This window comes from Muntiacus reevesi, chromosome 3 (genome assembly GCF_963930625.1).
Source record: "Muntiacus reevesi chromosome 3, mMunRee1.1, whole genome shotgun sequence".
NCBI classification, from domain to species: Eukaryota; Metazoa; Chordata; class Mammalia; order Artiodactyla; family Cervidae; genus Muntiacus; species Muntiacus reevesi.
This window is the reverse complement of record NC_089251.1, coordinates 129,646,708-129,673,861: the sequence shown is the minus strand read 5'-3', so window position 1 is coordinate 129,673,861 and position 27,154 is coordinate 129,646,708. Positions and strand designations below refer to the sequence as shown.

At 52.0% G+C, this 27,154-nt stretch overlaps 1 protein-coding gene across 1 annotated transcript in view; it reads right to left on the bottom strand.

Moving 5' to 3' along the window:
• CFAP65 (cilia and flagella associated protein 65) overlaps positions 1–23,420 on the bottom strand; it is a 36,313-nt gene extending 12,893 nt beyond the window's left edge. The window contains exons 1-18 of the mRNA XM_065928918.1: positions 23,247–23,420; positions 20,848–21,032; positions 15,079–15,181; positions 14,394–14,560; positions 13,992–14,191; positions 13,559–13,704; positions 12,849–13,071; positions 12,170–12,435; positions 11,564–11,764; positions 10,972–11,331; positions 8,629–8,766; positions 6,722–6,967; positions 5,915–6,139; positions 4,882–5,040; positions 4,505–4,655; positions 3,931–4,059; positions 2,323–2,536; positions 1,877–2,005 (exon numbers count right to left, since the gene is read on the bottom strand). Coding sequence (XP_065784990.1) covers positions 1,877–2,005; positions 2,323–2,536; positions 3,931–4,059; positions 4,505–4,655; positions 4,882–5,040; positions 5,915–6,139; positions 6,722–6,967; positions 8,629–8,766; positions 10,972–11,331; positions 11,564–11,764; positions 12,170–12,435; positions 12,849–13,071; positions 13,559–13,704; positions 13,992–14,191; positions 14,394–14,560; positions 15,079–15,181; positions 20,848–21,032; positions 23,247–23,405 — 3,401 coding nt within the window. The 5' untranslated portion in view covers positions 23,406–23,420. The remainder of the gene's footprint in view (positions 1–1,876; positions 2,006–2,322; positions 2,537–3,930; positions 4,060–4,504; positions 4,656–4,881; positions 5,041–5,914; positions 6,140–6,721; positions 6,968–8,628; positions 8,767–10,971; positions 11,332–11,563; positions 11,765–12,169; positions 12,436–12,848; positions 13,072–13,558; positions 13,705–13,991; positions 14,192–14,393; positions 14,561–15,078; positions 15,182–20,847; positions 21,033–23,246) is intronic.
• Between the last annotated feature and the right edge of the window lie 3,734 nt (positions 23,421–27,154).

Genomic DNA, 27,154 nt, shown 5'->3' with positions numbered 1-27,154 from the left:
GTTCCTTATGAGTTTAGCAGAGACTCGGCTAGAATTTTTAAAAATAGCCTTCTAAGAAACTGAAAGGAAACACAACACCACAAAAAGCCGAGGCGAGTCAAGCGTTCCTAGGAAGGTTCCCTGCATTTGGAATCTAGGAAGAAGCACGGACTGCCTTCCTGAACCTCAGACGATCTCCCGATGGACGGGCCCGGCTCAGTGGGCACTCTGCCTGGCTCTCCTCCTGCCCGATTTCCAGCCACCTGGACCCTCTCCACTGAGAGTGAGAGCTGGCGTGCTTCTGCACAAACACATGCACACACAGTCCACCAAAATACACTGCTCCACACCAGGACACCGGCCAACGCCGCTTCTCCTGCCCCCACTCCCGAGCCCTGCAGGGCCTTGGCTCCTGGCCATTCAAACAGCTCAGTGAATGGCTGACGCAGCGCTCCAGGCAGGCCCCGGGCCTTCCCCACCAGGCCACAGCCTGCCAAGCTTCCCAGTCACTCAGGGCCAGGAGCCCTTAGTTACTCACAATCCCAGCCCTTCTCAGACAGAAGCTGTTTAATGAACCAGCTCCCCCTCCTCCAACACAGGGAGGGACAGGAAAACCCACAGAGTAAGGGGCGGCCACTGCACAGGGGGACAATACAGCGCCCCCGTCTCACCCACATGCACCCCAAGGCTCTTGAGATCACAGATGCCTATGTCCACTCTCATCCACCCACTGCCACGCCCAGGCTGGGCCCCTGGCTCTCTTCCCACCGCCCCGCCCCCAAGCCTGACCCAGATGGGGACACTTCTTTCTCACCTCCGTCTAGCCAAGCAAAGTTGGAGGTCATCAAAAGGAAGTTTCCTGGGAAATGAAGGTGCGTGGCAGAGGCAGGGAGGAAAGAAAGAAATGGCGCTGGCACGGAGACAGGATGCTAACTGGGCACCGGTTCGGGGCCCCCGTGGGAGTTAAGCCAAGCACAGGAGGGGCCCAGCGTGGCAGACTCAGGTCCCCAGGCCTGGGCCCCGTGTGACCAGGAAGCGCAGCGGCTCCGTGTCCAGCCCCGACTCTTCCTGCAGCCCCACGTGGCTTTGCTCAGCTCGGTCATTTCCCTGACACTGGCGCTGCGGCGGCAGAGCCTGCCAGAGACCCTCAACTCGCCCCGTGCAGGCCCGGCCCCGCTGGCCTGGGGCTCTGTCGGGGCCGCCCCAGCATCTAGCTCAGCGCTCAGGGCACCCTGTATCTTCTTGCCGACTAACCTGTGTAGGTGGGGGCTCTGGACCCGGACAGATCTGGGTGGGAACTGCCTCTGCCTCTAACGGCTGAGAGCTCTTGCCTGAGTCCTTAGTCTCCCATCTGTGAGACTTGTTAGTGGAGGAGGATTTTTTCACAGGGTTGGTGTGAAGCTTGGAGAAGAGGGTCCTAGTGGCCAGCTGTGGCGCATGCGTGGTGGCTACTTCTCACTCGCTAAGCTATGACGTTGCCCCTGCCAGTCTCAGCAGTAAAGAATCTGCCTGCCAATGCAGAAGATGGGGGTTCAGTCCTTGGGTGGGGAAGATGTCCTGGAGAAGCAAATGGCAACTCACTCTAGAATGCTGGTCTGGGAAATCCCATGGACAGAGGAAACTGGCGGGCTATAGGCCATGGGATCGCAAAGCAGTCGGACACGACTTAGTGACTAAACAACTGCCAGTCTCCATCAGGGTGAGTCTACCACTTCTGAGCCTATGGACGTGACTCAGCCAGATCTGATGTCCCGTTGGGCAACCCTAGTCCTACCCTGGCGTCTACATCCAATCAGTGTGCGGGGTCAGGGGCACACTTCATGGACACCAGATGGCCAGGGCTACAATGAGCCAGAGAACACCTCCAGCCCCTGTCCCCCAGCACCCCACTCCATACCAGTCCAGGGGCACCATGCCGCTGTTCTTCAGGGCCAGGAGCACCACGGAGGGCGGGGCATCTATCGGTGCTACCCCAAAATTGAAATTGAGCTTCAGAGTGGTGAAGACAGGGGGGATCTGGCTGGTGCTGTGTGGAGCAGAGAGATGGTCTGGGACAGGGTTGGGGACAGGCTGGAGTCCTTACAGGGGTGGCTGGCTTGGCACCCGTCTCCCCACAGTGGGGAACTGGAGAATCTGGGACTCAGGCACAGGGGTGGGTCAGCATTTGAGACCTCAAGTGAATCTCAGCCTTCTCCAAGTCCCACCAGAGATGGGCAGACATTGGTGGTGGGCAGGAGATAGGGAGCCCCTTCTTGGACAGGGCCTGGTGCTGGGGGCATGAGTGGAATATTGCTCCAAGAACATTCCCAGACGGGCTCTGCCTCTCTCCCAGGCCCACCTCACCTGTGCCGGGTGGGCACCTTGTAGGTGAGTTCCCAGGGGGTGGGGTCACGCTCCAAGTAACTGTTGAGCAGGTCCAGGGAGAAGAGGTGCCACAGGTGCTTCCGGGTGATGCCCTCGGCGCTGCCCATGGAGCAGATATCCAGGATGGAGAGGAGGGGGTACACGGCCGTCAGGGACACATGACATAGCTCCTGCTTCTCCCCAGCCCTGTTATCTGTGGGGGTATGGGAGAGAGGGGTGGGCTCACCTGCCAGCTCCCCTGGGGAGCAGAGTACACACTGTGGGTGCAGGGGTCCCGGGCAACCTGCCCCGGAACCCCAGTCAGGAGCAGACTCCAGGGACACTTCCAACAACAACCAAACCTTATCTGATACTTTCTATGTGAACCAAGCACTGTCCTAAGCACTTGGCAAACACCACTGTATTTAATGTGTGTTGTTATTCATTTTCAAACTCATTAATGGCTTTATTGAGATATAATCTATATACCATAAAATTAACCATTTAAAAACATTTTGGGGGGAGACTTCCCTGGCGGTCCAGTGGTTAAGGCTCTGTGCTTCCACTGCAGGGGGCGCCGGTTCGATTCCTGGTCAGGGAAATAGGAACTTACATTCCATGCAGTGCAGCCAAAAAAATGAGAAAGAATTTTTTGGTTGCATCATGTAGCATGTGGGATCTTAGTTCCTCGACCAGGGATCGAACCGGGTGTCCCCTGCAGTGGAAGTGCAAAGCTTTAACCACTGGACCGCCAGGGAAGTCCCCAAAATTAACCCTTTCAACACACACAATGCAATGATTTTTTTCATATATTCACAGAGTTGCACAATCGTCATCACTGACTGTAGGACATTTTCAGGCCTCCCCAAACAAACCCAGCGGTCACTCTCCATTCACCCCTCTCCCTGCTCCTGGCAACCACTAATCTACTTTCTGTCTCTAGACTTTCCTATTTTGGGCATTTCACATAAACAGAATCATACAATGTGTGGCTTTTGGTGACTGGCTTCTTTCACTTGGCATAATGTATTCGAGGTTTGCCCATGTGATAACATGTATCTGTACTTTTTTTTTTTTTTGGCCAGTGCACCATTATTATCCCCATTTTACTGATGTGGAAACTGAGGCATAGGGAAGTTAAACAACTTTGCTGAGGTTACATGGCTAATAAGTGCTGGGACCAGGATCCAATTCCAGGGAGCCCACACTCTCAGCCACTCACTCTCCTGTGCTCCCCTGACTGTGCTGTCCTGGACTCCCACCAGGTGGCCCCGGGGCAGGCTGGCAACAACTTGGTTTTATGAGGGAGGAAACTGAGACCCAAGGCAGCTGAAGAGTTACCTGAGATCCCTCAGTAGGTAAACACAGTGCCCAACTCTTCACACCGAGTCCTCCACAGCTCAGGCACGCATATGTGGACACCCACACTGACAGATGTGGTTGGTATGAGGCATGCACACTAGACACCCAAAAGCACATCCTAGGACGTTCACATCCATCCTGCCAGCTCTGTCTGGACTCTTGGCATCCTCCCACCCCAGGTCCTGCTCACACAGCCCTCCGCCTTTCCTCCCTGGCCCTGACGACCCTGCCAGATGGCCCAGGTACCTCTGTGGGAGACGAGAGCATAACTGATGGTCCAGGAGTACTGGGACCGGTGTTTGGGACAGGCAGTCAGGCAGATGGTGTCCTGGGACCGGGGCGGCATGCTCCCCTCTGTGCGGTCCAGCTGCAGAGCTGCTCAGGGGCGGCCGGGTGGGGTTAGGGACGGCTAGGTGGGGTCAGAGGCAGAGGAGGGCCCCAGTGCAGCCCAGAGGGGCCCGGCCTTTCCTCTCACCAGTCCCCGCCACTCTTCCCTGGGCCAGCAGAGCTCTGATTAGAGAGCAGGCTCTGAGCCAGGAAATGGGGAGCAGAGAGCATCCTCCAGGCCAAGACAGTGGGGACCAGTCTTGAGGTCACTGGCACCTGCTAAGCACTTTGCTCCACCCAGCTGCCCTGGGAGGTAGGCACCACCAGTAGCCCCATTTTACAGATGAGGGAACTGAGGCTCAGAGAGGACAATCACCCTCCAACCCCACACATCTAGCAAGAGGAAGCACCAAGTTTCAAGCCCTGTCCCCAGACCATGGTCCGGTTAACCAGTGTGAACCCGTGCCCCTCACTCCCGCCCAGGCCTAAGTACCGAGGGGCCCGTTCCCGACAGCCTCGGGGTGGCTCTGCTGCAGGAAGAGGCGGTAGTGGAGGGTGCAGTTGCCGTCGTTCAGGAGCACCAGCATCCTGGTCTGCCTGCCATTCACCAGCATGTTTCCAAAGTCCAGCTCCTTCTCCTGTGCCTGAGGGCCAGAGTCTGCCAGCCCGGGGTGGGGGACCCCCAGGCCCCCCGATTGTTGTCCCCCACTCCAGCCTCAGAGGGTCCCCAAAGAGCGGATCCAGCGGGGACAGCCAGGAGGCCAGAAGACTGCCTTCGTGGGGTCAGGCACTCTGGGGCCTTGCCTCCCACCTGGGCCCTGCCCCTCCTCCCCTTCCCCTCCCCGCACCCGCCGGGCTCCTCCCACTCACGGACAGGCTGCTGGTGATGCCCGTGCCCGCCAGCCGGAGCATGTAGTGGGTGGTGGCGGAGGGCTTGGTGTTTGGGGGCAGGCCGGCTTCCCAGACCCACATCCCCACTCGGAACAGGTACTTGGTCTCCTCCAGAGGGCTGAAGGTCCAGGTCAGCGTCTGGGGTCACAGACATTATCCCTATGGGGGGGGGGGGTCTCTGGGAACCCCTGCCCAGCTCTTGGATGCCTGAGGTCCCACTGCAGAACATCAAGCTATGGAAAACCTTTCCGAGTGTTCCCCTGAGCCAGCCACTTACACACACTGTGTACTCTGTCATCTCCCTCGGGCCTTCAATCACTTATCCCCAGAGGTAAGTGGTATTATTTTAGTGTCTCATTGTCTGATGAGAAACTGGAGATGCAGAGAAGCAGGGTAACTCTCCCAAGGTCACACAGCTGACGAGGGCACGTGGTGGGAGCTGGGGAGTCTGTGTGGTCTCTTGCCTTACAGAGTACTACCTCTGGGCTCTAACAGACAGCGTGTGTTGGTGGTTCTCAGCTCAAGCTTGGCCTCCTTGACTAGCAGACCCTAAACCAGGGCTGCGGCTCTGCTAGTTTGGGTCTCACCTGTGCCCCCCGCACAAGGACCTACCGCTTTGACCTCCAGAAGCTCCCTCCTCATTCCTTAATGACAGCCACCCATTAGCCCCAAATCCAGGTGCTCCGCACCACCTCCCAGCTTTGGGGGACTGAGGATGGAGGATGGACTTGCCCCTGGGCACTGATATCAGAAACCGGGGTTTAAGTCCCAGCTCTGCACCTCTTAATTCACAGTCTTAGTAAATGGTTTCCTCCCAACCCAAGTCTCAATTCTTCCTTGTAAAATGGGGGTGAAGATGATGGTAACAGTCATACCTATGCATAAGGCTGGAAGAAATGACTGTGGCTTGGATGGAGGGGTGAGCCTGGCCCCAGTGAGACATGAGTAAGAGATGATGGTAAAGGTGAGGATGATGGGTATCCTTCCCTCCCGCTCTCAGCAAGGCACTCACAAGGCTCTCGTTGGGCTGGATAATCCCTCTGGCGGGCTGGACAGCCAGCATCTTTCGGTGCTGCTGGGAGACCCTCCACTCAAATTCCAGGGGCAGACGGGAGGGGTTTCGGAAGGTGAAGAGGCTGGTGGAGGAGCAGCCCACCCAGGTGGGCTTGAAAAAGACGCATTTATGGGTGTCCAGCTTCAGCTGCAGCGGCTCCTCGCGGCTCTGCATGGTCACCTCCTGGGGCCAGTGAAGGGAGGACAGTGCCCTGACATTGCCCTGTGGCCCTGGCTCCCCCAAAGATCACAGGTGGGCAGCTTTTCTCCCTTGGAGAGAGCAGCAAAAGGTGCCCCACCCTGGGCCCTAGGTACAGGCAGGCTCTGTCAAAGGCAGAGTACATACGTAGTGACTGAACAGGAGATGGTTCTTAAAAAGAAGTCAGGGACCGAAAAAGGATCTACAGACCATTTCATTGGCCAGACGTGAGTCTAAAAACCGCGGACCCTTTCCCTGGCCCAGCCCCAAACACCCTTCTACCATCTGTAGTCATGAGTTTGGGTTGCCCTTTCTCCTTCCTTGGGGATCTTTGCACCCCTTTTTCTTGCTCCGGATCCTATAAGTGGACAGGCAGCGTCCTGGGGAGAGCCGTTCCCAGACATGGCCCAGGGATCTTCTCCCTGCCGTGTCACTGCCTGGACAGGGAGCGGCCCCTGAGCTATTTTAGGGGAGCTTTAAAGGCCAGTCCCAGAATGCGGCTTTGAAAAGGAAAGCCCCAGACTCTGGCCCCCTCCGAAGGATCCAGTCCCTATTCCCACCGCCTACCTTGAGGTACTGGGGGCAGGAATTGAACTGCAGGTAGAAAATGTGCTGCTTCCAGGAGCTGCCCTTGGGATAGGTATAGGTGAGGAGGATCTTGTGGGCCCCAGGGCCCAGGAGGCCCGAGCTGGGCCGCAGGGAGATGTCCAAGCTGCTTTTGGGGGCCAGGCTGTAGGTGAGCAGCATGGAGCCTTTGTTGACAAGGAGCAGGCTGCGGTAGGAGGGTTCGCTGGGGGACACTGCAGGAAAGAGCTGGGGTGCGAGAGAGGAGGGGTCCAGGCTCAGAGCTGCACACCCTCCCCAGCCCCACCCCACACACACACTCCAGGTGGTCTGTGTGGGCATGGGTGAAGACATCTCCCAGGAGGCCCAAGATGCCCTCGCACAACCCGGTCAGTGCCCTGGGGGCAGGGAATGGAGGGACACAGCTCAGGCCCCCCCAAAATGCTTCTAATCTCCACAGACATCCAGGCAAGGAGATGGAGCAGCCATAGGGACTGGCTCCAGGAAATTCAGGACCCCAGGACCCCACCACCACAATTTTTTTCATCTTGTTGTTCAGTTGCTCAGGTGTGTCCGACTCTTTGGGACCCCATAGACTGTAGCCCTCCAGGCTCTTCTGTCCAGGGGATTTCCCAGGCAAGAATACTGGAGTGGGTTGCCATTTCCTCTTCCAGGGGATCTTCCTGACCCAGGGATCGAACCCATATCTTCTGTGTCTCCTGCATTGGCAGGCGGATTCTTTACTGCCTGAGCCACTGGGGCTCTTAAAGTGCCCACAAATCATCTTTTGGAGATCCCCGTTTCAGAGAAGCAGGTGCAGAAGCTCTGGGGTAAGCAGCCCCTTCTAGGTAATTCTCAGGCAGGCAGCCTTGGTGGGGGGAAGCGGGGAGCCCCACTCTGGGAAAGGGAAAGCCCCAGCAGTCCCAAACATCCCTCAGGCATCTAGGGTGTGGCCAGCACGAGGCAAAGAGCTGGGTTGGCTACCAAATGCACAGCTGAAATTGCTGGCCCAGGTGCCCCCTCCAGCTGGGGCAAAGAGCATAAGTGCACGAGGTGGGGGTGAGGGGTACGTGGGCAACATGGGTCCAGAATTCTGCTGGGTTTCAGTAAAGGCCACAACTGCTGTAAGGAACACCAAGGGAAAGGGGCGGGGGCCGGGGGGGTCAGTGAGGAAACCCCAGGGAAGTCAGGAGGGCTGTGGGAAGGGGTGCCCTTGAGCAGCAGTGTAACAGTTAGGGGGCAAGATCACCCCCAAACACACAGTGCAAAAGTAATGTCTTTCCAGCAAGCGTGAGACAGGGGAGTGGAGCAGTTGGATGAAAAGACTGATGATGGCAATAGAAGCTAGGAAGAGGCATCAAACGGGGAACCAGAACTGGCACTTGGCCATCTGGCTCCAGAGTCTGTGTTTCTCAACCTTATGTCATCCTGGGGCTCAGGTCAGACAGGGCCTCCAAGGGCCCTGCTGGAGAGACCTGGGAATTATGACTCCCTCCAGACAGGGTTAAGCTAAAGGGCCAGCCTTGAGACACTTGCTGGGCTGGATGATCCCTGAGGGCAGGGGCTCATGGCCTGGGAGGTCCTATTCCCAGCCGGCACTCAGTTAACATGCAAAGAGAGGAGCTGGAGACTTTAAAGCTGAGCGTGAGAGGGCCGGGGAACTGTTTCAGATGGAGCAGGCCAGAGCCAGTGGTCCAAGCCTCAGACTCTTCCCAGTCCCACTGCAGTGGTCCAGGAGACAGTCCTTCAAGATGGGTGCAGAGCCCCAGGGGCTGGTGGTGGGGAGGTTGGGACAGCCAGGCAGAGCACTGGACGTGCTTCTGAGACCACCAGAGATGGGAGGGAGCTGCAGGCCATGGCAGAGCCAAGCCCCCTGTCCCACCTCCCACTGCAGCTGGGGCCACGCTCACCTTGGGGGCATCCAGGGTGTATTGGGGGATGTGGTGCTCCAAGCCAGGGCAATAGCTGTGGCCTTGCGCCCGGAGCGTCAAGCACCAGGACGGGCACACCGTGCAGTCCTCCTCGATGTTGTTGTAGCTTCGCAGGACCTGTGGGACGACCATACCCACGACCGCGGTGTCTGACCTGGTAGGGCACCCCAGCCTGCCCCCTGAGCTGCAGGAACCCTACATGGGGTCCAGGGGGAGGGGTCCCCTGGGAAGACAGTGGGGGAACCACAGCCATAGCAGCCCCTCCCGCTGTGCGCCAGGCCCCGCACTGGACACGCAGCACCAAGCAGTCAGCAAACATGCTCTCTAATCCTCCCAGCAGGACGAGGGTGGGGCTGGGATGTGAAAGCAGCATTCATCCTGCAGGAATGTGCCCAGAGAGCACTGGCCAATAGAAACAGAATGCAAGCCGCAAGTGCGAGCCGCAAACATCATTTTAAATGTTCTAGTAGCCACATCGACAAGGTAAAACACATAAAATTTATTTCAACAATATATTTTATTTAACTGAGTAGATCCAAAATCGCATTGTTTCGACATTATACCTACATATACATATACATGTGTGCATGCTTAGTCGCTCAGTTGTGTCTGACTCTTTGAGACCCCAGGACTGTAGCCCGCCAGGCTCCTTTGTCCATGGGATTTTTCAGGCAAGTATACTAGAGTGGGCTGCCATTTCCTCCTTCAGGGCAATCTTTTTGACCCAGGGATTGAACCCACCTCTCTACGTCTCCTACATTGGCAGGCAGGTTCTTTACCACTAGCACCACTTTGGAAGCCCGTATATATCTGTGTGTGTACGTATTATTGTTGTTCAGTTGCCCAGTCATGTCCGACTTTTTTCGACCCCATGGACTGTAGCACTCTAGGTCTTCCTGTCCCTTACCATCTCCCAAAGTTTGCCCAAGTTCATTGCATTGGTGATGCCATCACATACATATATATATATATATATACATACATATACATATATCTATGTATATGATGCATATAGATGGTGGCATTGGGCTTCCCAAGTGGCTCAGTGTGTAAAGAATCTACCTGCAATGTAGGAGAAGCAGGCAGATGTGAGTTCAATCCCTGGGTCGGGAAGATCCCCTGGAGGAGAGCTTGGCAACCCACCAGTATTCTCGCCTGGAGAATCCCATGGAGAGAGGAGCCTGGTGGGCTACAGTCCATGGGGTCGGAAAGAGTCAGACACGACTGAAGTGACTGAGCTTGCACGCACACACGCACATGATGGCATCACCATACATGGGTCATATATATGTGAGGCAGGAGGCATTTTGCATACTTTTTGTGCAAAGTCCTAGAAATCAGTGTCTCTCCCCTTTACAGCGTGTCTGTTTAGACTAGACACAGTTCAAGTGCTCAGTGGCCACACGTGGCTGGTGGTTGGCATATCGGACAGCTTAGGACTGCAACCCGTAGCCTAAAAGTCTGACGAGCTCAGCCAAGCCAGACATCCACAGCCTCATTCCTACAAACTTCCGAGTTCCCGCACAGCCAAGATGTTAGAACAGAGGCAACTAAAGACTCAGCTTTGGAAAAACTTCTCCAAAGTTTGGATATGCTCCCAAGTTTATAGATGAAAAGACAGTTCAGGGGTTTATACATTAAGGGAGGAGCCCAAGGTCACAGAACTGGTGAGGGACTCTGATCTGGACTGCACAGCTCTGCTCCTCCCTCAGCCCCAGCGCCCGGCCATTGGGCGAGAACAGCAAGGTGGGCAGAGCAGAGAAGGAGGGAAGGAGGGGGACGGGCTGGAAATGAGAAGGGAGCGACGTGTCTGGGGCTGAGAGGCTGAACTGGCCACCTGGTCAAGGGAAGACGGATGAGAAGCACCTTCCTACACGCACGTAATTACTGGGTGCCCCAGGCTCTGTCCCCCCAGGGAAGAGGTCCTGCCCTCGGCTCTTCCAGAAGGACCACTTCCTACCTCAAGGACTACCTCAAGGTCAGGAGCCCTCCAGCCAGGAGGCCCAGGAAAATACGTGCACCAGAATTTTCCAAAGGGCTTGAGCCCCACTGAGTTCTCCCTCCAGAGAGGGTGGGAGGCACATGTGAGGGAGACATAATCAGCGGGGCCAAGAAGCCCCTCAGCCAAGGCAGGATATGAACCTGGGAGAAAGACCACCGAGGCCAAAGTCCGGCCAAGGAGACAAGGAGAGGAGGGAGCAGAGCCTGGCACAGAGAGCACGGGTCCCACCTCACCCCACCCTCCCCTCCGACCCCACACCCTGCCGTTCAGGCTCCAGGGCAAAGAATCCACCTTCCCCTGTCCCGTGTGCCCCCACACACCTTATAGACGGCGAAGGCTTCAAGCTCCACGGCATACAGGCCATTGGGGTGAGGCGGCTGGAAGTGCAGGCGCAGGGCTGTGGACTTGAGAGGGGGCACATCGCAGGTGTTTGGGGTCACCCAGAAGGGGCAGTCAGCCCTGCATGTCCAGGCCACGGTGATTTTGCCATTGGTGTGGTTCATCAGGCACAGGGGGACGGGGCTGGGGTCCTTGGGCCTGGGGCAGGCACCGAAATCCACCTCGACAGGCTCAATGCTGACGGGCGGGGGAAAGATGGCCACGTCGTTGGTACCGTCGAAGAAGTACTCAGTCATCGGGGGGATGAGGGGATACTGCAGGGCTGGTATGTCCTCCAGGTCCTGCGTGGGGAGAGCCGGGTTGGTGGGGGCCAGTTCTCCAGCCGCTGCCCCTCATCTCTGTGCTCCTTTCTGGAAAAGGCTATAAGAGCTCCACACATGTCACACCCCCCGACTAGGAACGATGCCCACGGCACTGCGGAGCGCGGGACTGCCCAAGGATTGCTAGAGAAGGGTGGGATGTGAACCTGGGAGGGTGGACAGCCCCCCGGGGTCCCAGAGGGACACATCGAACCTCAATGGGGATCATCAGGGCACCGTTCTTATCCTGCTCCAGCTTCCTCTCCCTCAGCATGACGCCCAGGATGTCGGGCGGATAGAACGTCAGGCCCCGCGCCAGGTTCGTGCGGTACCATGTGAGATGCTGAGGCCGGAGGATGGCTGGCTTGGTGCTCTCCGAGTGGCATGTCCCAATGAGGTCCAGGAACAGTGGGTCCTATGACATTTTCTGTGTGAGGCTAGATTTCAGCCTCCACTCTCCACCCTAGCCAGAGACCGGCTTCATCAGGGCACAGCGTGTACCACCTGGTCCGGGGGCCCGGGTGGGGGTTGTCACCTCAAGGCTCTCTGCCCTACACGTGCTACGTGGGGTGAGGGCCAAAGTCCCGGCCTGGCAGCAGTGAGGGCAAGACTGGCCTGCCCACCTGGCTCGAAGCGAGCCCCCGCCTGCCCCTAGCCAACCTCTGGCTCTGAAAGCCAAGCCAGGGGCCATGGAGGAGAAAGCCGTGCAAGTTCCAGAATACAGGTGACTGAGCACGGAGCCCTGTCCTCATGACTGGGCCTTGGATCGGCCTCTCCAGCGCCAAGAGGAGCCCCTCCTCACCCCTCCCCAGCAGGTCACCTGGTGGTGGATGAGACAGGCCACCCGCCGGCAGTAGATGATGGGTTGAGTGGGCTGGAAGACACAGTAGAGGGTCATGCGGGCCTTGCCCACCAGGGTCCCAAAGGCAGGTCTGATGCTGAAGACGCTCTCCTGACAGTCGATGTCAAAGTGGAAGTAGGCCGTGCAGTCCGACTTGTTCTCCATCCACAGGGACTGCTCTGAACGGGTCCCGAGGTTGACCCAGCTGAAGTCGACGCAGTGATGCTGCAGTGACAGGTGAGGACCTGGGCGGAGGAGGTGGGGGGGGGGGGAGGGGGGGGTGGGTGCGCTGTGAGTGGGCCTGGACACCTGGGGGGGTCTCCAAGGGTCCCACCGATGGGAGGTGGTGCTGCCTAGAGACAGAAGATTGGGTCGGAAAGGCTTGGCACCCCAGCGGCCTGAGCAGATTGCCAGGTGACCGGGGTGGGGGGATAGGGGGTGGCGGTGGGGGGGGGTTGGGAGGAGGGGGTGGGGGGTGACTATGGGAACCGTATCTCCAGGTGACCTTAACTGATTCTTAGCTGAGCCCACCAGGGGGCAGCAGACACCCAGGCTAAGGGTAGGGAGGCCCCGGGCGTCTGGGAGCAGATGCTTGGCAGTTGTAAGCAGGGGCTACTCCCTTTCTGGAGGCAGGGCCGTGACCTGGGACTGCCAGTACCTCTACAGAAACCAACGACTTTGAGCAGGGTCTGGGAGGCGCAGCCAGAGGGCACGATGGACAAGTAGTCCATGGTCCTGGCGTCCAAGGTCTCGGGGCGGAAGAACACCGACACGAATCTCTTCTCTCCGGGGGGCACGATGCCGTGGGCCGTGGGGCACGAGAAGGCCTGGTCTTTGACCAGCATGTCTGGGGCCACTTCGATCCTGAAGGGGGCGCTCACCTGTGGGACCAGGAAAGGTCCGGTTACAGGGTGGAGTGGTCTGTCATCACCAAGGTGCCCCGCTGAAGCCCTGCCTCTGCCTTGGTCATCAGCTTCGATTGGAGAGCAAGGCTGCCTCGGCCCAGAGGAGGGAAGGGGCTGAGCCGTGTGTCCTGTGCTGGGACTGCCCAGAGCGGGTACCTCTGCCTTGTCCCAAAGGTACCACGAGGGCTAGCAGTGGTCCTGGAATCAGGACACCTGAGGGCTGCTCTTGGGGTTGTTCTGCGGGGGGGGGGGGGGGCGGTCACGGGATAGTCCAGCCCAGCCCCCAGTTGAGATGATAGGGGGACCCCTGTCGACACGAGTGTATCAACAGACATAGGTACGCGAGGCTTGCAGCATGCGTACAGGGGGTGGGTGTTAGGCGCACCCGGGCCTGTGGTCCCCGAGCCCCGCCCCCACGCCCTCCGCCCGGCCCCCACGCCCCCGGTGTGCACAGGACACCTACTGCCGACGGGTTATAGAGCTTGATCTGCCTCTCGGCGGTGCAGCCCACGGCAACGGAGCCAAAGTGCAGCACTTTCTGGAAGCCCTCGGCATCCTGGTCCTCCGGGTGCCTCTGCTTTATGCTCACCAGCAGCTGGGCGCATTTGGCTGGACAGAGAGTGGACAGCCTTGGGGAGAAACCCACCAGGGCCTCTGTGGCCCCAAACTGAATAGCCCCTTCGAGGAAGACACGGGTCACCAGGGAAACACTGGTCTGCGGCACCAAGGGAAGCAAAGAGATGACAAAGCCTGTGGGGCTCAGCGAAGGGTGGGAGGCTGATGGAGGTCCCTTGGGGGCCAGGCCAGGGCGGGGATGGGGGGAACACACTGGAGGCTTTGTTTCCCAGGGAGGTGCGGCGGGGGGCTCTGGGGACGGGTGAGAGGTCGGGCCTCACCCACAGCCTGCAGCTGGATGCTGCTCTTCTGCTTGCTGCCGTCCCCATACCAGCACGTGGCCTGAGCGTCATAGATGACAGCCATTAGGGGCTGGAAGGTCACCTTGATCCGGCAGGCCTGGCCTGGTTCCAGCAGCCCCGTGGTCGGCAGCATCTGGAATGGGCTGGGGGACTCCCAGGTGAAGAAGGTAGACAGGTCCCTGGGGATGGGACCCGGTGGGGGAGATGTGGATCAGAGCCACCTCGCCCCCTCTGACCACTGCCCCTGCTTTAGAAAGGTAGAGATGCCCCCTTTACTCCCACACCCCATCCCACACCCCACACGCCGGTCTCTCCTGCTCCCAGGAATCCTCCTCCCAGTTGTCGCACTTCCCACCTCCAAGCCTCAGCCTCTGCCCTCACCCCGCATTTTCCAGGCAGAACCAGGCCTCGGCCATGTCCCCCATGGCGCACAGGGGCAACTGCAGGGAGGGTGGGCAGATCAGATTGTGGCAGGGCAGGGTGGCTCTCAAGTCCACACAGAACATCCCCTCCGCTTTCTCAAGCCACAGCTGGTCCACGTACTCCTTCTGCGGTGTGTGGGGGCGGGGAGGGGGGGAGAGGCAGAGGCAGAGGCAGTGACTGATCAGTGGTACCCGGGTGGTACCCACCTCCCCCTGGCCCTGGCCATCCCCCCAACATAACCGTGGAGGGCTGGGCCAGGCCATGGCCCTCCTCCATCTCAGTATCTGAAGACAAGGTCAGTTACTTGAGCTGTAGCGCCATCTTGGTCTCAGAGATATGGGGCCTCTTTTGTGAGGGATAAAGTTTTGGGAGAATATTTTGAGAGCAGGAAGAAGCCAAGGAATACAGGGCTTTCTGACGGCCAACAGAGTAGCGCAGCCTTCCCTGCTGCCCCCACCGCCCCGCCACCCCACACACCCAACTGGAAGCCCTTTCTGTCTAATGAGTCCTGGCTCCAAGTGGTAGGATGTGGGTGTGGTGGTTGGGTTCAGGGGGGCTCCTCACTGCTCTGCCCTGGCCCCCTGCTCCGAGGTCACTGTGCCCATGTCCCTCCCCATCCTCCACTCGCCACGGCAGGCCTTACCTTCTCCAGAGGGCGGAAGATGACGGGGAGTGAGAGGGCTAGGCCTGGGCTCAGGAAGATGGGCTGGGGGACAACCGTGAAGAAGAACTTGGTCTTGGGGGGCCTGTGGGAGGGAGCCAAGGAATACACACTTTGGGATCAGAAAACTAGAAGAGGCAGAAAGATTAGGGGAGACCCTAGAAAGCTAAGCAGCTGGTGGGACTGTGGAAGGGGAGACACAGGGGTTATGTCCCAGTAGGAATTGCCTCTCGCGTGCCACCATTTTTATCCCAAACCTTCACTCCAGGACGGCGCGCTGAAGGGAAAGATACAGGAGCGGACTTCCCTGGTGGTCCAGTGGTTAAGGATCCACCTTCCAATGCAGGGGACACGGGTTCCATCCCTGGCCTGGGGAGATCCCACGTGCTGTGGGGCAGCTAAGGCCGGGCCCCCACAGCTACCGAGGCCACACTCTGCAGCGAGAGGGGCCGCTGCAGGGGGCTGCCCGTGCACCGCAGCTAGAGAGTGACGCCTGTTCGCCGCAAGTGGAGAGGAGCCCGCGCAGCAATGAAGACCCAGCACAGCCGAGAGTGAATGAATAAATAGACAAAATTACTAAAAAAAAAAAAGACAATACTGCCAAAAACTCTATACCAGTAGGCTCAGATAAAATAAACACATTTCTAGGAATGTATAATTGACCATAAGTTACTCAAGAATTATACATTTTGTGGCCACCCTAACCTAAAATTATCCAAAAAATTGAATAAATAGTCAAAGAATCATCCCACAAAGAAAAGACCAGGCCAGATGGCTTTGCAGCAAGCAGCATGGAGCACTTGATAATTCTAGCCTTGTCTTCCCAACAACAGAAAACAAGGAAACCCTCCCCAAAATACTCTGTGAGTCTATCATAATGTTGTTATCAAAACTTGACAGTTATGAGAAGAAAGGAAAATTACAGGCCAGTACCAGCCATAAACAAAATATTGGCAAAAACAATTTAGCAATGTGTATAGAAAGAATACTCAATCATGAACAAGCTGGGCTTATTCTAAGAATACACCATTGGTTTAACATTAAAAAAAAAAAAAGTGTGGGGATGGATTTTCCTGATGATCCAGTGGTTGGGAATCCTCCTGCCAATGCAGGGGACATGGGTTCAATCCCTGGTTTGGGAAGATTCCACATGCCTCGGGGCAACTAAGCCTGTGGGCCACAATTACTGAATCCTGTGCGTCCCAGAGCCTGCGCGCTGCAACGAGAAGCCCCCCGCTCACAGAAAGTGTTTGCGCAGCAACAAAGACACAGCACAGCCAAAAAATAATTAATTTTTTTAAAAATCAGGGGATTTCTCTGGCAGTTCAGTGGTTAAGACTCCAAATTTCCATTGCAGGGGGTGCAGGTTAGATCCCACATGCCCTGTTGTGCAGCCAAAAAAAAGAAAATTAAAAATCATTTAATGTAATTCACCGTATTGACAAATCAAGAGAGAAAAAAACAAATGACCATCTCAATAAAGAAAAACATTAAATAAACTTCAACATATGTTTATGACAAAAACTCTCAGCAACCTAGGAATAGAAGGGAACTTCCTTAACCTGATAAAGTCTAAAAAAAGAAGAAAAAAAAACAACTACAGGAAACATGCAAATTAATGGTGAAACACTGGAATCTTTCACGTTGAGATCATGAGCAAAACAAGGATGTCTTCTATAACCACTTCTGTTCAGCACTTTCCTTTTCAACAGTGCAGGAAGGAAAGACAAAGAAAGAAAAGACATAGGATTGGAAAGGAAGGAAAAAAATGCCATTCTCATTTAAGATATGAACATGTACATGGAAAACAGAATTAACAAACACATCATAAGAATTAACGAGAGAATTTGCCAAGGTTTCTGAGCACAAGGGTGTGGACAAAGCATCTATATTTTTTAAAAATGACTTTCTAAAAAACCAGCAACAAGCAGAAAAATAAAACAACTTTAAAAGATATACTCAACATCATAAAAAATTTAAAACACTTAGGTATAATTCTAACTAAAGATGTGTAAGACATCTATGGAGAAAATTTTACATTTTATTGAAAGACATGAAAGAAGACCTAAAGAAATATAGAGGCACCATGTTCATGACTCAATTTGTAATGATGTCACTTCTCCCCAGATTGATCAGTGTGTGCATGCCTGTGTGCTCAGTCACGTCAGTCATGTCCAACTCTTCAGTCCTACAGACTGTAGGCTCCTCTGTCCATGGGATTCTCCAGGCAAGAACACTGGAGTGGGTTGCCATGCCCTCCTTCAGGGGATCTTTCCGACGCAAGAATCAAACCCGTGTCTCCTGCGTCTCCTGAATTGCAGGCGGACTCTTTACCCCACTGAGCCACCTGGAAAGCCTAAATTGATCTATATGTTCAACTATATCCTAAACAAAATCTTAGAAGGTTGTCTACGTGCATCTATTTAAGTTGATTTGAAGATATTTATGAAAGTTAAAAGGTCCAATGAGAGCCAAGACAATCTTGAGTAAGAATGAAGTTGGAGGACTTAAACTACAAGATAATCAAGACTTATTACAAACTTATTATAGAACTTATTATAAGCTTTAATAATCAATTCAGGATGATATTTATTGGCCCAGGGAGAGACAGATAGAGCAAGGGAACAAAACAGGATTCAGAAATGGTTCCTACATGTATGGACACTTGATAAACATCAGTGGTAGGGAGATCATAAGGCAAAGTATAAAATTTTCAATAAATGGTGCTGGGACAACTGGAAATTGATTTGAGGGGGAAAAAAGTCACTGAATCCCTACTTCAAACTATTCACAAAAATCAACCATGTAGATAAAAGACAAATATGAAAGGCAAAATTATAATGTCTTTAGAAGATACTATAGGAGAAAATCTTCATGAACTAGATAAGGGTAGAGAAGAACTTGCAGGTATCAACCATAAAAGAAAAAATATTGGTACATTTGATTCCTTTGAAATTAAGAATGCCTTTTCTTCAAAATACATGATAGAAGAAAAGACAAATCACAAGGTGGGAGAAGATATTCACAACACATAACTGACAAAGAATTAGTATCTTCAATAAGAACATCTATTAAAAAAAGACAGTCTACAAAGAACATGTAAAGATAGATAGCAGGTACATGAAAAGATGCTCAACACTGCTAATTATTAGAGAAATGCAATTCATAACAACAAGATATCACCTTGCACTATTATCAAGAAGTCTACAAACAACAAACATTGGCAAGGATGTGGAGTAAAGGGGACCCTTGTATACTAATGCTGGGAATGTTAATTGGTCTGCCATCCTGGAAAATAGTATGGAGGTTCCAAAAACACTAAAAGTAGGACCACCATATGATCTAGTGATTCCACTCCTCTGCATATGTCCAGGAAAAAAAAAACAAGAAAAATACTAATTGGAAAAGATACATGTACCCCAGTGTTCATAGCAACACTGTTTACAACAGCCAAGATACTGGAGCACCCCAAGCAATCATCAGCAGACAAATAGGTCAAGAAGATGTGGCATACACACACACACACACACACACACACACTCACAATGGAATATTACCCAGCCACAAAAAATAATGAAATCCAGCAACATGGGTGGACCTAGAGAATATTATGATTAGTGAAGTAAGTCAGACAAAGACAAATACTACATGATATCACTTGTATGTGAAATCCCAAAACTAAAACAAACCAATGTTTATAGCAAAGCAGAAACAGACTCAAAGACACAGAAAACAAAGTAGTTGTTACCAGTGGGGAGAGGGAAGTGGGAAGGGGCAAGATCAAGATAGGCGTATGGTGTTAAGAGAAACAAACTACCAAATTTAAAATAGATAAGCAGGACTTCCCTGGTGACACAGTGGATAAGAATCTGCCTGCCAATGCAGCGGACACAGGTTCCATCCCTGCTATGGAGAGATTCCTCATGCCAAGGAGCAACTAAGCCCTTATACCACAACTACTGAGTCCGCACTCTAGAATCCTCGAGCCACAACTACTGAGCCCATGTACCTACAGCCTGAGAAGCCACTGCAATGAGAATCCCAAGCACTGCAGTGAAGAGTGGACCCCGCTTGACGCAACGAGAGAAAGCCCATGCAAAGCAACAAAGACACAGCACAGTCAAAAATAGAATAAATAAATAAACCTAAACTTAAAATAATAAAATAAAATAGTTAGGCAACAAGGATATCCTGCATAGCACAGGAAATGATAGCCATTATCTTGTAATAACTTTTAAGGGAGTATAATCTATAGAAGTACTCAATCATTATGCTATACAGATGAAATTCATGTAATATTGCAAATCAGCTACATTTTAATTCTTTTTGAAAAATGAAAAAACATAATCTAACAGAAAAATGGGCACATACTTAAACAGGAATTTCACAAACAAAATGGCCAATAACATAGGAAAAAACACTTAACTGTAATAGAAATCAGAGAAATGCAAATTAAACCTACAACAAATTAGCATTACTGGCAACAAATTTAAGTCTAAAGAATATCAATTGTTGGTAAAGATAAAGAGAAATGGGAATACTCAGATGTGGCTGGTGGGAATATAAATGGATATAAGTACTTTGGAAACGAGTTTGGCAAACATGTACAAACATCTGTAAGAAGCAAACATGTACATGTTCTAAGTCACAGTAGTTCTATTCCTTTGTATCTACCCGAGAAAAACCTGAACTTGTGCAATAGCTGAACAATGTTGATAACAGTCTCAAACTTGAAACAACCAAAATGTTGCTCAGCAGAAGAATGCACAAACACACAGAAGCATACATTGAACTATTGCTCTGTGATTAAAAAGGATAAACTATGTATGCATGTGGATGAGTCTTATGAATATAACTGAGCTATGACCAACCTAGGCAGCATATTAAAAAGCAGAGACATTACTTTGCCAACAAAGCTCCATATAGTCAAAGCCATGGATTTTTCAGTAGTCATGCATGGATGTGAGATATGGACCATAAAGAAGGCTGAGCGCCGAAGAACTGATGCTTCTGAATTGTGGTGCTGGAGAAAACTCTTGAGAGTCCCTTGGACAGCAAGATCAAACCACTTAATCTTAAAGGAATTCAGTCCCAAATATTGGAAGGACTGATGTTAAAGCTGAAGCTCCAGTACTTTGGTCACCTGATGTGAAGAGCTGAATCACTGGAAAAGACCCTGATGGTGGGAAAGGTTGAAGACAGGAGGAGAAGGGGGAGACAGAGAATGAGGTGGTTGGAAGACATCATCAACTCAATGGACATGAGTTTGAGCATTTGTGACATAGTGAAGGACAGGGAAGCCTGGCATGCTGCAGTCCATGGGGTTGCGAAGAATCAGATATGACTTAGTGACTGAACAACAACAACAAAAGTATATCATGTTATCCCACTTACATAAAGTTCATAAGAAAAGAAGGTAAACAAACTATATCATTTAGGGATGCAAACATAAGTGGCAAACCCTTTTGAGAAAAACAAGAAAATCATTATCATGAAAGTCAGAACAGTGGTTACCTTTACCAGTAGGGAAGGTGTTCCAGTGCTGGGGGACACATGATGAGAGAAGGTGAGCTTCAGACACTGTTATTACTCCATTAATTAACCTGGTCACATGGGCTCCACTTTCAACAACTGTTCAGACTATACATGTTCTATACACTCTTTTGGCTTTGTATGACTTTTTTTTTTAAAGTGGCTGCCTTGGGAGTTTGAGGGCTCAGGGACTTAGTCTCTGAGCCCTCATACTGGTACCTGTATTTTATCTTCTGGATTTTCAAGGAGAGATTTTTCAGAACCAGGTGTTTGGTGATCTCCTTCCCCAACACCCAGCCTTTCCACTGTAGTTCCTCAGCCACCTCAATGTCCCAGATGACCCTCTTCTTCACTTTGTCCTGCTTCTTTGGGAAGCACACCTGGGTATCCATGGAGCTGGCAGGCTGTCGGGTTGGCAGGGAGAAAGGAGAGAAGACTTCAAAGACCCAGAGAATGGGCTAAGATCGCCCCACCTCTAGAAGGTAATGAATTACACCACTCCTTGCCCCATGGGGGATGGTCTGGAGAAAGAAGGTGAGAGGCAGGGAGGCCCTGGAGTCTGATATTACCTCTTCTGAGGTCACTGGAATGGTTTTCCAACTAGATTCCCTGAGACACTGCCCCTGAAGCCTTCCCCAGACCACTCTATCGACCACTTAACCCAGCACACTCAGCAGCCTTAGCTGGCCTGTTCTGTTCCCCAGTGTGGCCTCAGACACTGCTCGGTTCAGATGCTGCCTTCTCCTCCTCATCCTCCCCATCCTACCCCTTCTCTGCAGAAGCCTGTAGAGAACTTCTCTAAGACGTCCCTCACTGGAACTTCTCCAGGGCACAGGGATATTCCACCGTTTCCTCTCCCATCCCTCACTTGGCTGGTGGGACAGAGGACAGAGCCAACTTGCCTGGGGCCAACCCACACCCGATGCCTTGGCTTTGAGGCCACTCCAAGCACTTCTCCTAAGGATGTCAGAGGTTCACTGTACCAACACTCCCTGTCTGTAACAGCAAATCCTTTCACAGGCTGATCCCTAACCCTTAACTATCTGAGGAGGGAGGGGAATGGAAAACTTCTGGGGCAGCAAGATGGCAGGAGGAACCAGGTGCCTCTTCCTACCATTCATGGCAGTGAATATTCACTGCCATTCTTTAACTTTGACCAAGTATTGTTTTTACATCACTATATAAGGGAGGCCCAGCATGCTGCAGTCCGTAGGGACACAACTGCAGCAGCTGAGCAACAACAAAGGGTAAATGTATGTGTTTAACAGATACATGTTTCACTGCCTATGATGCACCAGACACTGTGGAGGTTAGTGCCCGGCCTATAGTAGTGAACAAGACCATCAAATCCTTTCTGTCCTGGAGCTTACATCTCAGTTGCAAAATATACATAGTGTCAGATGGCCTGAACTGCCCACAGAGGAAAGGTGACATGGGTGACCGAGGGTCATTTATTATAAACATCAGCTGATGCATCAATCAGTCCAACCAGAAAAACAGAAGCCCCTCTGGGTGTTTAAAATAAGGAGTTCAATGCACAACCAGCGGCTAGTGAAGTAATCTCAAAGTTAACAACATCAAGCAGCTGCCACCAGGGACGTCCCCGGTGGCCCGGTGGTTGAGAATCAGCCCGCCAAAGCAGGGGACATGGGTTTGCTCCCTGGTCTACGAAGATTCCACATGTCGAGGGGCAACTAAGCCCATGTGCCACAACTACTAAGCCCGTGCACCTAGAACATGGGCTCCACAATAAGAGAAGCTACTGCAATGAGAAGCCCATGCACCACAACGAAGAGTAGCCCCCTGCTCACTGCAACTAGAGAACACCCATGTGCAGCAACAAAGACCCAGCACAGCCAAAAAGAAAGAAATTAATTTAATATAATTTTAAAAAGAAGGTGCCACTGTACACAAGTGAGGGGAAGAGGTGGGGTTCTCAGAACCCAGAGCACTGTCTGGTGCTGATGGGAGTCACAGAGAGATGCCAACCGAGATGCTGTCAAAAGCATAGATTCTCCCCTCCTCCCACCTTCCAGTCTCCAGCCAGCTCAGAGCAGAGTGGGGAAGGGCAGTGAATGAATCTGTGTGCAAACTGGCCTGGAATGGCACAGATGCAGGGGAGAGATGACCATGGTCCACAGGGAGGCAAATGCAACCAGCATCACATCTAAGTCAAACTGAGAGCTCCCACATGATACAGACACATGCTGCACAAAACGCAGTCGGACCCCACGTTACCTCCCTAGACGAGCACCGGCCACCCTGACCCAGTGCTGTCACACAGAGAGAGCCGTGAGAGCTGCAAAAAAGCAAACAACATGCCCCCATTGGACAAAGGGAAAGCCCTAGGTATCAAGATCAGAAGACCTTTGTGAAGAAAGAGAGAACTACGGGCTACTCTTATCTGCAGCAGACTCCCATCTCCCCGACATTCTTCTCCTCTCCACCGTCATGCTCACAGCTGTCACCACTCCAGTTGGCCTGGGGCTCTGTGTATTACTATCCCTCTGTCTAGTAATGGGGTTGGGAAAAGGAGAGAGGGGTCCTCCCAGATTCCGACTCCTGCCGCCCTGCTGCCCATCCACCCCGCTCGGCCCCACAGGCGTCCTCACAAAGGCACTGGCGTTGCTGCTGCCGTAGGCACTCATGGCCATGCTGCTGCCAGTGATGGTGGGAAAGGCCACCGTGCTGGCACTCAGGCACGATCCGGAGTTCATGGTGCAATCCCCGCTGTCCCTAGTCCTCATGAGGAGGCTGAGCGCGGCTTCAATGAGCATCGGATGCTGGGAACACAAGTCCAAAGGAAGCTCTCTGGCTAAGCCAAGAGTTCCTGCCAGTCGGGAGCTGGAAAGAGACCAGAGAGGAGACAGGAGGGGCATGAGAAAGAGATGTCAATGGAGAAGACTCACCATGGGCACCGTGATCATGGAGGAGTTGCCTGCTCCCGAGCTCTGGCAACAGGTGTGAAGTGGCACGTGAGGAACGAGCCTGAATACAAGACCCAGGGCTTTGCCTGGGAGCCTAGAGGCTCACCATTCAGGAAAGGTCATTTGGCAAAGGAAACTGGGGATGAGGCCCATGCAGCACTGCTCTCCATAGCCACACATGGCATTTCTCAGTAAGTCCCCAAGTGAGTGTCACTGAAGCATATGCATTGCTTTTACCTGGCTTTTACTCTCTACGTGTTGCCTCAGAACATGGCTGGCCTCCTCTGAGAAGAGAAATAAAGGACAAAGGAAAGGCAAATGAGACTGAAGGCTTCTTGGGCTTCTGAGTTTTTTCTATCAGTACACAACCTCTTCAGTTCAGTTGCTCAGTCGTGTCCGACTCTTTGTGACCCCATGAACTGCAGCACGCCAGGCTTCCCTGTCCATCACCAACTGCCAGAGTCTACCCAAACCCATGTCCATTGAGTTGGTGGTGCCATCCAACCATCTCATCCTCTGTCGTCCCCTTCTCCTCCTGCCCTCAATCTTTCCCAGCATCAGGGTCTTTCCAAATGAGTCAGCTCTTGGCATGAGGTGGCCAAAGTATTGGAGTTTCAGCTTCAACATCAGTCCTTCCAATGAACGCCCAGAATTGGTCTCTTTTAGGATGGACTGGTTGGATCTCCTGGCAGTCCAAGGGACTCTCAAGAGTCTTCTCCAACACCACAGTTCAAAAGCATCAATTCTTTGGCACTCAGCTTTCTTTATAGTCCAACTCTCACATCCATACATAACTACTGGAAAAACCATAGCCTTGACTAGACGGACCTTTGTTGACAAAGTAATGTCTCTGCTTTTAATCCAGGTTTAAAGGAAGCCTTCACTGAAACGATGATTCAATCCAAGGATAAATGAATCAACCTCTAAAGCAGAGAGATCCACTGATAGGTTGTGTCTGAAAATTATATGCAAATATTATAGGCAAATTATATGCAAATTTCATGGGTATGGGCATATGCTCTTTTCCAGGGAGAGTGTCCACAGCTTTCAACAGATGCTCAAAAGGGTGCTTGACCCTGCTTTGGACACACAAGGGTCCCAAACTGGCTCTGGCTCCATCTCAAGTTCCCCTTCCTTCTACATATACACCCAGGTGTGGCTACCATATTTGACAGCATCAATGTATTCCTTTTTTGAACATATGTGCATTTTTAAGATTACTCAGTATCTTCCCCCACCTCTTTGAATAACAATTTCAAAAATAATAGCAACTTCTAAGAATGCCTATTGAGAACTTATCATGTGCCAAGCAGTGTTGTAAGTCTTTCACATGTATTTTAATCCTTACAACAATTTATGATTAGATGTGAGTCATCTTTTATTTGGCCTGAAATTATTTATTTTCCAGTCTGGGGTTCAGCCCCTTATTATAACATCTTATGCTTTAGGAAAGTTTTATGGTCACCCTTCAGAAATTTCCACACTTCCATCAGATACTCTCCCATACCCTCCTCACCATTCATCCAGACCAAAAGATTCTGTTGATGTACTTCTTTCCTAATTGGCAACAAGTCCAAACCATCTAGGGGCTTCCCTGGTGGCTCAGTAGTGAAGAATCTGCCTGCCAAGAAGGAGATGTGGATTCAATTCCTGGGGTGGGAAGAACCCCTGGAAAAGGAAATGGCAACCCACTCCAGTATTCTTGCCTGAGAAATCTCATGGATAGTGGAGCCTGGTGGGCTACAGTCCATAGGGTCACAAAAGAGTCAGACATAACAGAGCAACTAAACAATAGCAACCAAACCCTCCAAAGGGGACTATCTTACATTCACTCATTCATTCATTCATTCCCAAGGCGTTTACTGAATGCCTGCTATGTACCAGTGCTAGGCACCAGACAGGACAGGCAAGGCTCCTACCTTCAATTGCAAGTGAACATTCAGATGGAATTAAAGAGATGCAACCTGGTGAGACAGGGAGGAAGGCCCTGTTACCTTTCTGCTGTTGGATGGCTTTTTAGTACTTACCTGGCTCAGTAATGCCTGTAACTGTAGGAGATTCTACAAACAGCCTCTGCCTCTGGACTCTGAAAGAAAAAAAAAAAAATCTCTGATCAGCATTTGTAGGAAAAAAAAAGAGAGATAACAGGGTAGAAAGCTGGTCCAGACCAGGGCTTAGGGCTTAGGGAAGTGAGCACTGCTCCTGGAGCAAGAAAAGTTAGGTTCCAGCATCTGCTCTGATTCATTTGAGATGGGCAAGTTTCTACATCTCCTCAAGCCTCAGTCTCCTCACCTGTAAAATGAAGGTTATCCTATTTCACAAAATTGACTTTAATGGTGAAAGAAACAGAATTTGAAAAAGCCCTAGGCAAACCTGTGTTATTATAATTAACAATGATAACTTCCACACCAGCATGTGCTACTCTTCCAAAGGCTGCAATCATTGCGAGGACACTGGGCAAGGGAGGTGTTGTTTTTCGTATCTTTTTTATATCTTGAGAACCTTAAAAAAAAAAAAAACCACCAGCTTCCTTTATTTGCCTAATTTCCAACCTAAAAATTCCTAAGATGACCAGGGTAAAAAGTGGTGGGTTGCCAAGAAGAAATAAAATATACCTAGAGCGGTTTCACTATCCTCTAAGAGATCTCCAGGCTGATCTCGCCCAAGTCTTAGTCCCTCGGGGCTCTCCGACGGACACTGAGGGGACCCCATCACGACTTCCCAAAGGAGACGGTCTCCTAAGATAGATACCTTCCCTGGCCACTCGCGCGGCTCGCCTGGTCGCTGGGACCAACGCTCAGAACTCACACCACCGCCATGCTGTCGTTTCTATAGATACAAGACGCACGAGTCACGGCGTCTCTTGGTATCCCAGGGCAACGACGGCTACCCGCAGGAGTCACGGATCAGAGAAAGCGAAGACTCCGCCCAACTTCAACATTCACCCGTATTTTTTATTCTCCAACTTTCCCTGCTGGCTATAACTGTCTTCTACCAGTTGCAACACAGTTGTTGGGACGTCCCCGAAACCTTGGCTTTAGTTGACGACCAAATTCGAAGGAGGCTAATCCAAGGACTTGTCAGAGCAGTGGGAGTCGTTTCTGTTCTTTTGTGATACCCTTTGGTGATAAGAGTCAGAATCTCACCCGGAACTTCATTCTGTGATTGCAATTGTTAACTTAAAAGCAGTAGTTATTTCTTACCTGCATGTTGCATTGCAAATGAATTCTTTTTTGCAGGTGGAAGGGAATGTCTCCTAGGCGTTTTCTCCTGGCATTTCCTCCAGCCCAGCACAAAGCTAACTCTTTTGAAGGGATCTGAAGGTGGATGTTTGAAGAAGGCATTATTACACATAATATGGATTTTTGGAAGCCCACTGGTTCATTTGTTCCTTGTCCTTTGCAGGGAAGAGTCTCATTTGGTTAAGACTCGTTAGGTGGTTGAAGCTGAAAATCTGAGTTCATTCATGGGCAATTAAAGATGCTTCACTACCCGAGACAATGATGGAGGATGGGTGTTAGTGGGAGAGACTCTACGGATAAACCCAGAAAATAAACTCTCATTTCGGGAAAGTTGGAGTTTAAAGGTAAAAGATACAC